The sequence below is a fragment of the Bufo gargarizans genome, chromosome 1 (genome assembly GCF_014858855.1).
Source record: "Bufo gargarizans isolate SCDJY-AF-19 chromosome 1, ASM1485885v1, whole genome shotgun sequence".
Taxonomy (NCBI): Eukaryota; Metazoa; Chordata; class Amphibia; order Anura; family Bufonidae; genus Bufo; species Bufo gargarizans.
In genome coordinates, this window is record NC_058080.1 from 257,054,470 (window position 1) to 257,073,018 (window position 18,549).

The 18,549-nt window shown below is 40.7% G+C and overlaps 1 protein-coding gene across 1 annotated transcript in view; it reads left to right on the top strand.

Moving 5' to 3' along the window:
* The window catches only part of ARHGEF38 (Rho guanine nucleotide exchange factor 38), a 100,635-nt gene that overhangs the window by 79,884 nt on the left and 2,202 nt on the right, over window positions 1-18,549 (top strand). Inside the window, exons 10-13 of the mRNA XM_044276792.1 lie at window positions 3,478-3,798; window positions 10,708-10,848; window positions 13,000-13,198; window positions 16,814-17,067. Coding sequence (XP_044132727.1) covers window positions 3,478-3,798; window positions 10,708-10,848; window positions 13,000-13,198; window positions 16,814-17,067 — 915 coding nt within the window. The remainder of the gene's footprint in view (window positions 1-3,477; window positions 3,799-10,707; window positions 10,849-12,999; window positions 13,199-16,813; window positions 17,068-18,549) is intronic.

The following is an 18,549-nucleotide window of genomic DNA, read 5'->3' on the forward strand; positions in this document are numbered from 1 at the left end:
CGTGAGATTTCACATAGCGGAGGGGGGCGGCGGCCAAGAGTTCGGGTGTGGGCAGTTAATTATGCTGGAAGAGGCATGCTTGGGCTCTAAAGGAAGGCGGGCTGGGCACTGTACGGGGGAGTTACTAGGCTCCAGATTAGGATAATAACGCCCCTCTGGGCACCTTGGACACTCATTTGCATAACATAAAAAGTGGATTTGATCGCTAATGAAACCACGACACACAAAATGAAGACTACAGCAAGAAATAAGGTATATTATTGTACATGGCAATAGTAACACCTTAATATGCTCAAACCAGGTGACAGATTCCCTTTAAAGCTGGCCATGAACTTAGGACAGTTAGCTGCCGTCATCAGTGTAATTTCCTTTATTATCATTATTATATATTTTTATTAGTAGTATATTATGTCATATATTATTCCTGAGCTGCTTGTTTCTAGAAGGACAAGAAATACTAAAGATACGGTTTTTTTTGCCCAACACATCACACTACTAAAAGGACACATCACACTACTATCAAAAATTTTTAAACCATAATAAGAGCCATTATGTGAATATTCTATGTAATTATTATTTTTACAAAGAAAAAACAGGTGGACGGTTTTCTGGATATAATTTTTTGAAGTTGCTCCTTGTATCCTTCTTCCTTTGTTTGGACTTTTAGCACGGCAAAAAGCCTGGCTTCACTTAGGCCCCTTTCACACGGGGGCGAGTTTTCCGCGCGGGTGCGATGTGTGAGTGGAACGCATTGCACCCGCACTGAATCCGGACCCATTCATTTCTATGGGGCTGTGGACATGAGCGGTGATTTTCACGCATCACTTGTGCATTGTGTGAAAATCGCATCATGTTCTATTTTGTGCGTTTTTCACGCAACGCAGGCCCCATAGAAGTGAATGGGGCTGCGTGAAAATCGCAAGCATCCGCAAGCAAGTGCGGATGCGGTGCGATTTTCACGCACGGTTGCTAGGTGACGATCGGGATGGGGACCCGATCTTTATTATTTTCCCTTATAACATGGTTATAAGGGAAAATAATAGCATTCTGAATACAAAATAATAGCATTCCGGCTGCAGGATTACCTGCAGCCGGAAGGACCATATCCACAATACGATTAAGACATCAGATGACCGGGAATCTGGGAACCTCTCGAACGTCTATCAGCGAACACCATACATCTGAATCGTGAGTGGTCAGATTTGACCTAATGTGTATTATTCATAAATCGTGAGTGGCCACATATGACCTAGCGTGTACCATTCGTCCGTCCGGAGTACTGCATACTCTATCTATACTTCGCTAGATTTATTTGCAGCTATCTAAAATAACATTTGCTTATGTGGGAATTATTTTAGCTAATATCGTTATATAAAAGTTACGTTTTAAAGTAGGTTTAATACTCCAGTGATTTTTCAGTTTAGATACCTACTCAAATATGCATCTTACATTTCTGTGAATCATTCTGAATACAGAATGCTTAGTAAAATAGGGCTGGAGGGGTTAAAAAAAATTATAAGAATAATTTAACTCACCTTAATCCACTTGTTCGCACAGCCGGCTTCTCTTCTGTCTTCATCTGTGAGGAATAGGACCTACGTCACTACGTTCATCACATGGTCCGTCACATGATCCATCACCATGGTGGTAGTTTTTCATTTGTCTAAAACTGGCCATTTAGGACAATGTCTGTATTAACATTTTATGAAAATATTTATCAGCATACAGCATAACCATATTAGATTTTTTTCTTTCTGATAACCTTGATAATCTTTAGCCAGTTCATCCTTGTGATTTATGGGTTTGTCCCTATGTGAAAAAACGTTCCCTGATTGCCAAGTTTAGTCTCACCCATGTGAGAAAAACACATTGTAATAGGAAATAAAGTCAGTTGAATGAATACTACTGGTTTCAGCGCATGGTACAAAAAAGCCAACCACACGATACAATTTTAAGAAATGACCAACTATATCTGAATCTGCCGCTGCTACCTGCACAAGATGTCTAGATCTGTCAATCAAGGGGTAGGAGGGGGAGTCACTTGAGCAGTGGGGCGAGCTCCTTTTTTTGTGTTGTATTGGAACAACATAATGAGCGACATTTACTATGCATGTTGCGCCAGAATTATGCTGTAAAATGTGCCAAAAAGAATGGTGTTTTGATTTGCGCCAAATATATCAACAGTTTTCTCCAGAATTTTGACCATAAAGAATGCGTCACGCCAGAAATGAGTTCTAAATGTCAAAGGGGGCGGGGCTATCAAATTGGGGCATATAACGCCTCATTTATCATCCTCTGCAGAAATGGCTGAAATTTTGCGGATATCTAAGCCAGCTTGTGTGGTGGTGTTTTGTGTAAAAAGTCGCATTTATGGCAGAAAGATGCAACTTTTTGTCAAAAAGTCGCATTTATGAAAATAAAAACCAACTCGTGGGAACAAGTGATAGGTAAGTATTAAAGCAGGGTGCACTTATTTTTTTCTAATAGAAATGAGCTAAACAGCAGGGTTTTGTCAGTAAACTGACATCCAACAAAAACAAAACAATAGCAAAAACGTCCCAAGTCTGAGACAAAAGTCGCAATTTACCAATGGAAATGTTGCAAATATGCTTCAAAGTCGCAAATATGTTTCAAATGTCTCAAGTGTTGTCTGGCGGGGGTGGTGGCTGAAATGGCGCATTTTAGTTAAAAAAAGTAGCATTTTAGTGCCATTGGTATTAAAATGTCGCAAATAGAGAAATAGGTTTATATTTTAAAAAGTCACATTTTAAAAGTGGTGTGCGCCTTTTGATGTATGAGGTGAAACAAACCACCACTTTTGATTTGTAATGTAAATATTTTTTTGGTGCAAATGACGCCATTATTGATAAATGTTCCCCAATGATTTTTAGCTTGCAATTTTAGGTGCTCTTTACAGTTGAAAAATTTGTAAAATACTGCCCACCTTCCATAAGTACGTCTTCTTTGCTCAAGGCCATCATGGAGATTTATCAAGACTGGTGTTAGGTGCTGGAGCAGGGGGCAGATGCCTCTTAATAAATTGGGCACATCTCTGGTACTTTGTGCACCAGAAACTGAAGTCTGTGCCAGATAGGAGCAAGTTTCTGACGTAAGATATAGTAAATCCAGCAGGCTGCACTGAGCCCCGTCCCCTCCTGCTTAGCAATGCCGTTATTTGCAACTTTTGAAAAGTGTCGAGAACCTCTAAAAGTCACAAATTATGGTGCAAATGTGGTGTGTGCCATAATTTGTGACTTTTTTTTATGCCATAATTGTGGCTTAAAACCTTTCATTAATCTTCCATTGTCCATATCGTCTCTACTTTTCATGTTAACTAATGACTTTACATTTATAGTAAACACTGCAAGGGTCGAGTGTGGGGACCTGTCCACATATAGGAGCAGAATGAAGGAAAAGAGTGCAGTGTCATCATAAATCCAATTTCTAATGAAACGTTTCCATATGTTTGTATTCCAGGCACACAAACTGGAGCGATTAGTGTGTACACCACTAGGTGCTTTACAGTCCATGTTCCCGATTCCTCAGAAACTGATACAGAAACGCTACGATAAACTCCTGGATTACCACAGCTACCTCCAGAAATCAGCCGACTCTCAGTTGGACCAGGCAAAGAAGGACTATGAAGCTCTTAATGCGCAGTTGGTAGAGGAACTGCAAGTGTTTAACAAGGCAGCAAGGAGCATCTTCTTCAACTGCTTATATTTCTTCATCACTCTTGTGAGAGAGGTTATGGCTGTTGCAATGGACTCATGCTCAAATGCTTCTCACAGCTTTCCAGTAAGTTACAACAAATATATTTTTCCATTGATCCTGTACTGCTGTCTATAGATATAAATCATGTCATTAATTTATCGACAACTATAATTTATGGGAAGGGGGTTATCAGATAACTTTCATTTTTTTTAAACTCCCCCCAAAAAACGTATTCCCCTGACCTATTAGAAAGGTACATGATGTAAACAGTAGTGAGATAATTTTCATACCAGTTGCTGTATTTGTGAGCTATCCCCTCCCTTCTGATCCTCAGCTGTGTCATGTGACCAGCACTCAGACTTTCCAAATAACACAGCATCTTATGTGTGGACAGGAAGTCAGTTTCTCTATGTATTCCTATGGGAGATTCAATGTCAGGCTCATAGGAATGAATAGAGAAGTAACTGACTTTCTGTCCTGTGTTCGTTAGAGATCAGAGTACTGGTCACATGACACAGCTTAGGATCAAAAGGGAGGTTATAACTCACAGGTACAGTCACTGAAGAGATTACCTTCACTACAGCTTACACAATGCACCTTTCTAACAGATCAGAGAATAAACATTTTTGTGGGAGTTCTTTAAAGGGGTTGTCCGGGTTCAGCTCTGACATACCCTTATTTTCACCCAGGCAGCCCCCCTGAGGCTAGCATCGGGGCATCTCATGCTCCGATGCCCTCCCTTGCCCTGCGCTAAATCACGCAGGGCATGGGTTCTTTTGTTTTTAATAACAAACTTCTGCCCAGCAGTGTGTTGGGTGACGTCACTGGCTCTGATGGGCGGGCTTTAGCGTTGCCCTAGCCGTTTTACTGGCTATGGAAGTGCTAAATCCCGCCCATCAGTGCCGGTGACGTCACCGGGGTTCCTGGCAGCCCCATGGAGAGCACTGGTACGTCACCGGATCTCCAAAAAATGCCTTTGCCCTGCGCGATTTAGTATTAAAACACACAAAAAACTATAGTGACCCAGAGAATGAAGGTCAGTTTTACCGCATAGGGAAAACCATAAAAACGAAACTGCTGTTTTTGTTCCAATTCCACCTCATTTTTTTTTTTTTTTCCAGTTTTCAAGATGCGGACAGCACACGCAAAAGATGCGGACAGCACACTGTGTCCTGTCTGCATTCATAGTTCTTGTTCCATGTCCTATTCTTGTCCACATACGTAGTTCTGTTGCATGGCCCCGCAAAAAAGATAGTGTGTGTCATATTCTTGCAGACAAGCATAGGCATTTCTATCATGGGCCCAGCCATGTGCGGTGCGCAAAATGTGGAACGCACACGGCCTGTAGCGGTGTTTTGCGGATCTGCAATTTGCAGACAGCAAAACACTTACGGATGTGCACACTTATATTGTGTGCAATATTAAATAGTGCCTTTAAAAAATGTGCAAGATATCCGGCTAGAAACAAGCCTTATTTTTAATTTTTTGCTTTCTGTCTACCAAAAACCATAGGCTATTTTTACTTTTCTGTTTATGTAGCCAGATGAGGGCTATTTTTTTGTCAGACAAGTTGTATTTTTTTATGACACTATTTAATTTACCGCGTAATGTAATGGGAAATTGGAAAAACATTCTCTTTGGATTGAAATAGAAAAAAAAACTAACTTTTTTTTTAGGGAGGGGTGGTGGTTTGTTTTTACAGTGTTTACAGAGTGCTAAAAATGACATTATGACCCTGTTCTACGGTCAATACAATGCCAAATTTATATTGGACTTTACTATGTTTTACTATTGAAAAAAGAAAAACCTCTGAAAAATAACTTTTTACAGTTCCATATGCAGAGCTGTGTGAAGACTTACTTTTGTGTAGGAAACAGCATTCTTTATTGATACCATTTTGTGGTACATGCAATTTTTTGATAATTTTTTTCTTCAGTTGGTGAGGTGACCAAAGAATGGCAATTAAGCCGTTCAGATTTTTTTGTTCCTTACAATGTTTACTGTGCAGGATAAATAATGTTATATTTTAATAGTTCAGATATTTTTAAACACATATGTAGATACCATTTATGTTTATATTTTCTATTTTTTATGTAAAATTGGGAAGAGGGTGATTAGATTTTTTTATTCTTTTTGTATAAAAGTAAAGAAATATATATTTTTTTTTTAGTCCCCCTAGGGGACTTGAACATGTGATTGTGAAATCTGCAACAGAGGCAGGGCTTAATAGGCTATTTAATATGGCAGGCCTGGGAGCTTTTAAGGCCCCAAACTGTCGCAACAACCACCCAGGATCGCCCACTCATGGGCAGGGTTTGCATTGGGTTTGTCCATTTTTGGCCCAAGACAGCCCAAATTTGTCAGGCCTGTCTCTGAAAATCTAAATTCAGGACAGTTGGCGACCATCATCTTAGATGTATAGTTATGACAGGTGAGGGGGGTGGCTTGAAGGAATTAAAGGACCATAAAAAAAATCACAGAAAAAAAGATAATAATGCAAGTCATAGAAGCCTAATGGCTTAGGTAGGTTTAGCGTACGACCTGCCTGACCTGAGACCACCTTGGCGCTGGGTAGGTGGGCACAGATGTGTTTTGATCAAAATATATTGGCTAAGAGTCTGAGATTTTCTTACATCAGAGTGAGGGCTTGGTCCATATATAATGCTTGCATCTATTTTGTTAGTGTATTATTATATTTTTTTCTGTGATTTTTTTCGTGACTGTGGCCAGGGACATCCGCATATTTATTTACCATACCGTGCAGGATGTTTTTATTTTTGTTTTTTTCTGTGATTTTTTGTTTATTATGTAGTATATGCTTGAGGGAGTGGCACCTTCAAATGTGAATGCGCACCTATTTTATCTTGGGAGTAGCATTCCTCTGCACTTTTGCCCTTCCTATCCAATAGAGCGCCTTGATTAGGTGGTACATATAGGTGTGTCTGCTCTTCCTCCCATTGGTTACTGGATGCACATAGAGGTGACTAGGAGCAAAACACCATATGTGCGGCGTCTGCGCTCCTGAACATAGAAGCCCAATGGCTTAGGTAGGTTTAGTGTAGGACCTGCCTGACCTGAGACCACCTTGGTGTGGGTAGGCGGGCACAGATGTGTTTTGATCAAAATATATTGGCTCAGATTTTATTACATCAGAGTGAGGGCTTGGTCCATATATAATGCTTGCATCTATTTTGCATTATTATCTTTTTCTCTGTGATTTTTTTCGTGAATGTGGCCAGGGACATCCGCATATTTATTTACCATTCTGTGCAGGATGTTTTTATGTTTGTTTTTTCTGTGATTTTTTTAAATTAAAGGACCATAGTATAAAAGACCCTTCACTGTAGGGTCCTGAAAATTCAAGTCAATTTTTTGCAATAACAGGAGTGAAGCAATATAGCAAGCCAGCATGTGCTTCTCATCTCCAGCGTGTTGGCTATTTCAGTATGTTCACATCTGTTGGTTTGCAGGCTTGGATTAACTCCCTACATCCCAGAGAACCTGGGCAGTGGATGATAATTAGCACAACAATGCCTTCTGTGGCTTTGTATTAGCAAGGGAGATAAACAATAGGATGCAAGGGCTATCAACAGTCACATGGGTCTTAGTATACTGATAAGCCACAAAAAGAAGGAGCTTATCTGTGTTGCCTCAAGCTTATCAGCTTCCAGTTTATATCCTGCTCAATCCCTGCAGAGCTGAGCTGAATTCCAAACACCTCTGTATCCACGCAGCCACAGCCAATCACCTGGCTCATATATCTTCTGTCCGTGTAGCGTGAATCCTTTTATTTTACTTGACATTTATTCATAGCAGATCATCATCCTAGAAACAAAAATCAGTTTAGGAGACAGACTTGAAGCTGCTTCCAGAATACGTTTCTAAAGCTGGATGTGTGCATATAATGTGTATGTAGCTTGAATTGTATATGAACATTTTACAGTGCCTTGCAAAAGTATTCACCCTCCTTGACTTTTTTCGTATTTTGGTGCCTCACAACCTGGAATTAACATGGATTGTTTGAGAATTTGCATCATTTAATTTACAGAACATGTCCACAAGTTTGAAGATGTTTTTTTTTTTTTTTATTGTGAAGCAAAATAGGTCAAAATAACAGAAAAGGTCAATGTGCATAACTATTCACCCCCCTAAAGTCAATACTTTGTAGAGCCACCTTTTGTGGCAATCACAGCTCCAAGTCGCTTTGGATAAGTCTCTATGAGCTTGCCACATCTTACCACTGGGATTGTTGCCCAATCCTCCTTGCAAAACTGCTCCAGCTCCTTCAAGTTGGATGGTTTGCGCTTTTGAACAGCAATCCAAGTCTGACCACAGATTTTCTATTGGATTGAGATCTTGGCTTTGACTAGGCCATCCCAACACATTTAAATGTTTCCCCTTAAACCACTCAGGTATTGCCTTAGCAGTGTGTTTGGGGTCACTGTCCTGCTGGAAGGTGAACCTCCGTCCTAGCCTCAAATCATGCACAGAGTGGTACAGGTTTTGCTCAAGAATATCCCTCTGTTTAGCACCATCCATCTTTCCCTCAACTCTGACCAGTTTCCCAGTCCCAGCTGATGAAAAACATCCCCACAGCATGATGCTGCCACCACCATGTTTCATTGTGGGGATGGTGTTCTTTGGGTGATGTGATGGGTTTGCGCCAGACATAGCGTTTGGTTTGATGGCCGAAAAGTTACATTTTAGTCTCATCAGACCAGAGCACCTTCCTCCATACATTTTGGGAATCTCCCACAGGCCTTTTCACAAATTCACAACGTGCCTTTTTGTTTTTAGCTGAAAGTCATGGCTTTCTTCTGGCCACTCTGCCATAAAGCCCAACTCTATGGAGCGTACGGCTTATTGTCGTCCTATGTACAGATACTTTGCAGCTCCTCCAGGGTTACCTTAGGTCTCTGTGCTGCCTCTCTGATTAATGCCCTCCTTGCCTGGTACGTGAGTTTTGGTGGGCGGCCGTCTCTTGGCAGGTTTGCTGTTGTGCCATGTTCTTTCCATTTGGTTATGATAGATTTGATGGAGCTCCTAGGGATCATCAAAGATTTGGATATTTTTTTTAACCTAACCCTGACTTGTACTTCTCAACAACATTGTCCCTTACTTGTTTGGAGAGTTCCTTGGTCTTCATGGCAGTGTTTAGTTAATGATGCCTCTTACCTAGGTGTTGCAGACTCTACAGCCTTTCAAAAACGGTGTGTATATGTAATGACAGTTTCATGTGACACTTAGATTGCACATAGGTGGACATCATTTCACTAATTATGTGACTTCTGAAGGTAATTGGTTGCACCAGAGCTTTTTATGGGCTTCCTAACAAAGGACGTGAATACGTACGCACATGGCAATTTTCTGTTTTCTATTTCTAAACAATTGTTTTATTTATATATTTTTCTCATTTCACTTAATCAACTTAGACTATTGTGTTCTGATCCATCACATAAAATTCAGATTAACAAAACATTGAACTTAAGGCTGTAATGTAACAAAATATGAAAAAAAAGTCAAGGGGTGTGAATACTTTTGCAAGGCATTGTACATATGGTCCTAGTTAAAAAGTAGCACAGATGGTCTTAAGGCAGGTCAAGCAGTTCACTTACCCTAAGCCAAGGCTCAGTGTTTTTTTTCTCATTTTTCATAAACCAAAAGATGTATTGTTCAAAGTGATAGTGACCCAAAATGATGCAAATAGGGAAACATGAACATTATGCCTTCTGCTTGAATCCCATCCAAACACTCAGGTTAAAGGGGTTTTCTGGGAGTAGAATATTGATGACCTTTCCTCAAGATAGGTCATCAATATCTGATTGGTGGGAGTCTAACTCCCGGGCCCCTGCCTATCAGCAGTTTGAAGAGGCCATGGCACTCTGTTGAGTGCTGCAGCCTCTTCCTAGACCAGTGACGCCACGTTCAGTGGTCACGTGGCCTAAGTGCAGCTCAGTCCTATTAAAGTAAATGGTCCTGGACTGCAATACCAAACACAGCCATACAATGTACGGCGCTGTGCTTGGTATGGTATGAGGAGGCTGCAGTGTTTACTGGAGCACTGTGGCCTCTTTAAACTCCTGACCAGTGGGGGTGCCAGGTGTCGGAACCCCACCGATCAGATATTGATGACATATCCTGAAGATAGGTCATTAATATTCTACTTCTGGGGAAAAAAAACTGGTAATGCTATTTACATAGTCAATACTTAACAAGATATCCCAGATCCATCTTGCTGTCCTGATAAATAGGCGGACTGCAGTAGAAGTACTAGTGAAATGTATCAGTATGCACCACCAGTGAGTTCCTGACAGAGAACGTTCTCCCCCTACATTGCGCTCACATGACCACTGCATACAATCACTGGCCTCAGCAGTGAGCCACTTAAATTATGCTTCTTTTATTATTTTCTGCATTGGCCACCATTTCCCTATTTTACTTGCCATTTTGAACACCAATCCTAGTGCTTTTCCTGAAAATAAGTGGGGCCTCCAATTATGTATTGTGCAACTATGTCCTTGGGTGTCCCATCACACTGTTACTTTGCATCTGAATACACTGAGCAGACATCCTTCCCCTGGGCTTCCTATAAGTAGGTACAGGCCTACTGTGGATAGAGGTAAATCCAGCCCTAGTAGTGACTCTTCTAAGTACAGCAAATTTTCTTTAATCTGGAATTTAATCTTCTGGGTTACCACATAGAAAAAAAGTACATTTTCAAGATAGAGAAATTCGCCCATAACATATGCTAAAAGTAGTGATCTTTTATAGTCTTAGTGCTCAGTTTTCTACTTCTGTGGTGATATTTGGAAAAAAAAAAAGCTGAATTATTACACTTTCTGGATTATGAAGTGCTACACACTCACGTAATTTATTCTGTACTCACAGCTTATCTCTGCCAATGTGAATATTTGGAAAAAAAAAAAGCTGAATTATTACACTTTCTGGATTATGAAGTGCTACACACTCACGTAATTTATTCTGTACTCACAGCTTATCTCTGCCAATGTGAATGAAGTTCAGCAGCGCATCATGGACGAGCTTCAGAATCTAAACTTTATGAAGGACAATAACAATGGCACATTTATTGAGAGAAAACTAAGCTTTGAGAGGAAGAAGACATTATCTCCCCTGGTAAGTGACATTATATAAAATGGCGTGATAGTGGTGGGCTTCAGTCCCAGGGAGTATATGGTGTATTCTTGTTTCGTTTCTTCATGAAGGGCTAAAGCAGCAGTGACACCTAAAGGTCATAAGACAGTACTACTACTAAGAAGACTGAGGTGTCATTTCTACTGAAATACACCAGAGCAGGGATCAGCAACCTTCAGCACTCCAGCTGCTGTGAAACTACAACTCCCAGCATGCACACGTACTCAAATGTTTTTATAACTCCCATAGAAGTGAAAGGAGGATTCTGGGAGTTGTAGTTCAAGAAGAGCGGGAGTGTCGGAGGTTGATGATCCCTACACTATAGAGCAGGCATGCTCAACCTGTGGCCCTCCAGCTGTTGTAAAACTACAACTCCCACAATGCCCTGCTGTAGGCTGATAGCTGTAGGCTGTTCGGGCATGCTGGGAGTTGTAGTTTTGCAACAGCTGGAGGGCCGCAGGTTGAGCATGCCTGCTATAGAGTACTGCCTGGGCTCTTTGGTCACTATAATTCACTAATCGCACAGGCTACTTTTATAGTTAAGAAGTTTGTCTGAATTTTTTTTTAGAAATCCGAAGCCATAAGTCATTCAAAGAGGCACTTCTGTCAGAAAGAGTTAGTTTTTTTAAACTGCATGGGGGAGATTTATCAAACTGGAGTAAAGGAAAATTGGCTTAATTGCCCATAGCAACCAATCAGATGCCACCTTTCATTTTCCAAAGGAGCTCTGAAAAATGAAAGATAGAATCTGACTGGTTGCTATGGGTAACAAAGCCTTTTTTTTTTTTTTTTACACCAGTTTTGATAAATCTACCCCAATATTCAAATAATTTTTGGCAGTTTTTTATTTTTTATTTTGGCAGTACTATATCATTTAATTAAATATTGTCCTTCTATAGCACTCCGCACAGAGAGATAAAACTCCAATATAGATGGGAACTCAACTCACTGTTAGTTTACTGCTACTGTGAGGAAAAAATGTTATCTGCTAGTATACTAGTAGAACAGAAGAATTTGGATAACAGTTTGACAGCTCTATTGTTCTCTTGGTAAACTTAGCTAAAAATGCCAACAGAAGAACATTACGGTTATCAGTGCAGTGTGTTATGTTCTAATTGAATCACTCATCCTCCTTCGCTCTCTGACCAAAGTGAATGGTCTGAAGCCAGGCTAAAAGTCCAAACAAAGGAGGAAGTTAAAGATTTAAAAAATGTAATGATATCCAGAAAACCACCCAACCATTTATAATTTTATTTAAAAAAAATAATACATAGAATATTCACATATAGGCTGTTAATACGTGCTAAAAATGATTGTAGTGCCCCTTTAAGTACATTGTCAGAGAGCTACTGCCATTTTAACAGAGTTGTCAGACACATTATCCCTGGCTGACACTTACAGGTCTTCAGCCTAAAGCTTTAAAGGGGTAGTTCTATTAGGGCCTAGATCAGTGATAGGCAAACTGCGGCACTCCAGCTGTTGCAAAACTACAACTTCCACCATGCCCTGCTGTAGGCTGAAAGCTGTAGGCACTCTTTGCATGCTCTGGGAGTTGTAGTTCTGCAACAGCTGGAGAGCCGCAGTTTACCTATCACTGGCCTAGATGGATAGAGCAGATGGATGTTATAGAGATGGTGTGTGTTCTGTTCTGGAGGTATTACATGTAATACCACATTTCCCCTGCAGTGGCCACTGTAGTAGACACATGAAGCTTTCCCCAGCAATACCCGCTGATTGCTTGAGGTTTCAGTTGCGGAACCCCAAGCTTTCAATGGGGTTTCACTTAGAAAATCAGGCTCCTTCCTTGTTTGCCCTGCACTTGGTTCAACTGTAGTATTTCAATATGTATCATCATTTTATTATAACTATTGTATAGTCCTATTGAAGTACAAATAGGTCAAATGCAGAAAATGCACTACAATGACTATGTACTGTCAAAATATACTAATCACGTCACCCAGTCCTCTGCCTTTAGCATATCAAGCCAGGTTGTGCCTTACCTCTGGTAATAGAACAGTTAATCCCAATTGAAGCTCTCACTCAGCCAGCATAAAGCATTTTATTAATTGACAATTTACATTAGCATTTTTTGCAAACCCCTGAGTCAATAACTCCCGTTTGTTTTCCATTAAGCCTGAACTACCTCGCCAGACTGAGAGCCACAGGTGCAAGCTATTGTCTACCTATGGTGCGGATAAAATTTACCAAGCAAAGCGCAAGTGCAACGCTTCACAGGACCTTGATATAGATCTGTATGAGGGGGAGCTGGTGGCTATTGTGGAACACAAGGACCCATTAGGAAGCACTAGCAGGTGGTTTGTGGACACAGGAAGTAAGTAGAAGTACACTCAATCGGATATTGACTTTCTTTTGTGACCCACTCTCTCAGCACAGCGGTTTCCTCCGTACTAAGCAACTGAAAAATTGGTTCCTAACTTTAGAACATTACACATTTTCTGAATATTTATTTTTATGATATCTTACTTTCAATCAAGAGGCCGTGTTCCTTCCATGTAAAGTTACTTGGACCACGGGCTGTGCTCATAGCTAGTGCTCCACTTTTGCAGTTATGATAAATGATCATAAAATATAAGAATAACGTAGGTGTCATCGACCCATTTTTTGTGTGATGTTCTAAACACAGTGTCCCCCAACCAGTGGCTCAGGAGTAGGGATGAGCGAACCTGTGTTTCAAGTGCGGCGCACAAGGTTCGGGTTCAGGTTATCTAAGAATTCCGTTGCGGATTCCGCTACCACGTACCATAACTTATAGTCTGTGGTAGCGGAATCCATAACGGAATTCTTACATAACCCAAACATTGTACGCCGAACTTGAAAACACAAGTTCGCTCATCCCTACTCAGGAGTCCTCTGCATGTGGCGCTAGCCTCTGGTTGTACCGTTGTGCTGTAGGATCAGCAGGAAGGTGACAGTATTACTAAAACCTGGCAGGTATAAAAGTGTTCCAAAAGCCAGCACAACATGTAAGAAAATGTCATAAAAACTGACCTGTTAGATACCTGCCGCTCCAATGCTGAGGATATTTAATGTTGCACACTACTGCTGAGGCCGGTAAATGGTTTCAGTGGTCATGTGCTAATATGTCATGTCACCACTGCTGGCATATACACAAAAGCCAGCAGGAAAACCATGGGAGCATCGGTGCAGGAGCAGTAGTTAACACATAAGTAACTGCTTTATTTTATGGAAAATTTGTGCTGGTAATTTTTTACTCTCGGAACACCTCTTTTATACCAGAGTAAGATCCGTGTGACTTGGGCGTATCTTTTATAGACATTTTTCCTCTTTTAAAGATATGGCGGCTGAGTGTTGTCTGCCTCTTATCATTTTCAATGGGAGCCAGGACTGCAGTTCAATGGTTTAAAGCCGCAACCACGGGAAAAAGGGACATGTTCCTACTTGGTGGGTGGACAGGCGGCGCTAAAGCCGTGGCAGGTGTCCGGTTGCAGTTTAGCTGCCCTTTTCAATGCTAAGCCACGAGTGGGTCCATGGCATCTAAACTGAACAACCACTGTAGAAACCACCATGGTATATGCATTAGATTTTGACAGCATGACAATCTGCCATGTGGACATACCCTGATACCCAGTGTGGCTCAACACCACCTGTCATATCTGAAAGTGGCTTGAGATCTTTTTAGTTATACCCTATAAAACCATTATTTGCAACAGTTGCAGTTTAATATGTTTTCTAACAATCTCCGTTATTGGTTGAACATTAAAAGAAATGTGTCATCAGAAAATGACCTATCGTTTAAATCATCTATATTAAAACATATCTAAAATCATGCAGTTTTCACACTGGCCACTAGGCCTAACAATATTCGGAGACTTCCTGTTCTGTACATGTAACTTTTCAGTAACTATCTTATTATCATCCCAGGCAGATTACAATGACAGATATCACCTCTGTATAGGTAACACACAATTTACCATTCACAATAGGTGATATCACAGCTTATCTACTCCTTACTAACTTCTGCACAGGTCACAGAGCATGCCTAGAAAACTCCCATAAAAGTCAACAGCGTCAGCTCCTGTCTATTGTGTCTATGGCCCATGTGACTGCTTTCAATGAACAGGAAGTTTTGACATATTTTAGGCCTAGTGGCCAGGGTTAAAACTGCACGATTTTAGGATTATTTTTAAATATAGATAGTGACATGGAAATTAAAAAACAATCAGCAACAAATATAAAAAATGTCATAAAAACTTAATTTAAATATTATGGGGTGGGTCATTTACTATGAGATATATGCGTATATATGTCACAGATTGCAGCATAAAGGTTATTTGCGCCACAATCTGAGAATTTTCCCTCCTCACGCCAGGTCTAAAAAGGGGGCACAACGTGGAAGGCGAAGGGGAGGAGCCTATCTCATTTATCATTTTCTACACCTGTTTTAGGTGAAGTAATGTAGAAGTTATGCCGAAGTTATGTAGAGGATGGCGCCTCTACATAACTTCGGCGGATCCACCGCCAGCACAAGGGTCTAAAAAGCGGTCCTAATAAATGACCTCATTTTGTTTTTGATGACACATTCCCTTTAAACCTTATTGGTTGGGCAGTCAATTGAATGTTGACATAGGCCAGACACATGCCCAGGAACAAGTTTTGATTTAGAGTTATAGAAAAATAGGGTCTTCGGCAACATACAATACAGGCAACTCCTCTTTGACATTTCTATATAGATATAGCACAGATATTTGAACCAATATATTATATGTCAATTCTGTAATACAGTGTCAAATAATATCACCAGGCAATGCCTAAATACTGTAATACCTAAATTAAGTAAATAACACTACTACCATATGGTGCTCACAAAATACATTACTGGCATTCACAAAATTGCCATTGCAATTCCACCATACAATGCCTACAAAGTGAAAAAGGTTAACGGTAAAGTGGTGGTCTAAAGCAGCGAACCTTCCAGTGCTCCGGGAACCTGAACAACGTCAGCCTGTCTCAGTCTAATCAAGAAAACAGGGGCCTTGGTCAATTGCCCAATTTGACACTTCCTAACACCAACCCTGATTTGCCCTCGATCGGTTCAGTAATTAATCTCTCTTGGTTATGTTTCCAATTGCCCAATATCTGAATATTTGATTTCACTGACAATAGGATATTTCATGAGACCAACCAATCCGAAAGAGATATTTCTGTTGAGCTGATGCTGTGTTCAGTATTTTGTACTATGCTCAGTAGTGTTGGGCGAGCATGGTCGGCCGAACACCAGTTCGGCTCGAGCACCGCTATGCTCGGCTGAATATTGCATGTGCTCGAGCGCGATGCTCGAGTCAGTGTATTTAAATCTAATTTAGCCTCTATTTCTGAAAAGTTTCTGGCGGGATTTGAACTTACAACCTTCTACATTACAGCCAAGAATGTTAACCACTACACTATAGAGCTGCGTGGCCAGTTGCTAAAGTAGTACATATTCTTATACAGAAGAAGTCTAATATTTTATTTAATTTTTTTAGTAACTGGCCATGCAGTTCTATAGTGCAGTGGTTAAGACTCTTGGCTGTAATGTAGGAGGTTGTGAGTTCGAAACCCGCTAGAAACTTTTCAGAAATAGAGGCTAAATTAGATTTAAATACCCTGGGTGTCCACAAGCACTGACTCCATATATGGACATAGCTATATATGGAGTCAGGGACTCCTAAGTCGAACTAGTGTCCCGACCCCCCTTCCTCTTCAGAGCAGGGGGTGCCTGGTTTAATGCTCGGGTTCTCCCATTGACTTCCATTGTGCTCAGGTGCTCTGTAGCATCAGGAAGTGTTCTACCAGAGCACACGAGCACTTTGGTACTCGACCAACACTAATGCTCAGTACATACAGTGCATGAATTATGGAGTAAAGATGGTGGGTCATACAGTGGCACTGTATCCTATCGTTAACTCCCTTACTTTCCCTTTTACAGTTCTACAAGGCTATGTCTACTCATCCTTCCTCAAACCCTACAACCCAGGACGGCAACAGAAAGACTCATCAGACAGTGCTTTCTGTGAAGAAGATTTTGATGACCTAAGTCTGTTCGTCTCCTCTCGACCTTCTCGTGACAGAAACAGTCGCGCATCACAGGGAAGTTCTGTAGACAGCAGTCCATCCTCCAATGGAGATGATGAAAAACACGAATCCGATACAGAAAACTGCCAAACCAGCGAGGATTGTCATGTAAATATCAAGATTTTAAATATATTTAGCTACAAATATGACATTGGCATTTTATATTAATGGGGGGTTTCTGGGGTTTAACCCCTAAGGTCTCTTTTACACGAATTATACAGATTATGTAAGGATCTGTTCAGAAAAAAACTAATGGTTTTGCACGCAAGTTCAATCAGCTTTTTTGTGATTGCACTCAGTGTTTTAGTTTTTTCCCTCCAGATTGCATGCGTTTTTCATGCACATGAAGAAAAATGGAAAAATAAAATAATTTAGTTTTTAATAGTTTTTTTTGGTCACCACATAGCAAAAGCATTGATGGAACTGTATGAGAGTTGTTAACTGTAGTTTTCATAGATATATTTTTTTTTTCGCTTATTGATAATTTTTGTTTGCTTTTTTTTTTCATTTTAGCAAGACGATTGGACAAAAAAACCCCAGCAATTTTAGCGTTTTTTTTCACTACATTCACCATATGTGAAAAATAATTTGATAGTATTATAGACAGTTGTTAAAAATGCAAGCATACCATTTATGCAGTTTTTTTCTCTGTTTAAAATGTTTAAGGGTACTTTCACACTAGCGTTTTTCTTTTCCGGCATAGAGTTCCGTCACAGGGGCTCTATACCGGAAAAGAACTGATCAGTTTTATCCCCATGCATTCTGAATGGAGAGTAATCCGTTCAGTTTGCATCAGGATGTCTTCAGTATAGTCGTTTTGACTGATCAGGCAAAAGAGAAAACCGTAGCATGCTACGGTTTTCTCTCCGGCGAAAAAAACTGAAGACATGCCTGAACGCCGGATCCGGCATTTTTTCCCATAGGAATGTATTAGCGCCGGATCCGGCATTCAGAATACCGGAATGCCGGATCTGTCGTTCCGGCATGCGCATGCGCATGCGCAGATCGGTAAAAATGAGAAAAATGTACAAGACGGATCCGTCGGTCCGCATGACAAGCGGAGAGACGGATCCGTCCTTGCAATGCATTTGTGAGACGGATCCGCATCCGTCTCACAAATGCTTTCAGTCAGCAGCAGATCGGCGGATCCGGCGGCCAGTTCCGACGACGGAACTGCCTGCCGGATCACACTGCCGCAAGTGTGAAAGTAGCCTTATAAGGGTAAATATGTATTTTTTTTCTTAGTTAGATTTTTTTTTAAGTACTGCTTTATTGGATTGTTATTTATTAAATTTTTTTAGTCCCACATTAGGACTTGAATATGCAATTACTTACATAATACACTGCATTACTTCTGTAGTGCAGTGTATCATGTCTGCAATTGAACACTAACAAATAGGCTTCCGTACTTGGTAGGCGTGGAGGCCAATATTGGGCCTCCGGTTGGCATAACAGCTATTGACCCCATGAAATCAGGTCACAGGGGGCCAATATGAGTCAAAGAGAGAGGTTCCTGCCTTTGAAACTACTTAGATGCTGCAGTAGCCATTAACCACAGCTTCTAAGGGATTTGTCACAGTCCCGCCTGTG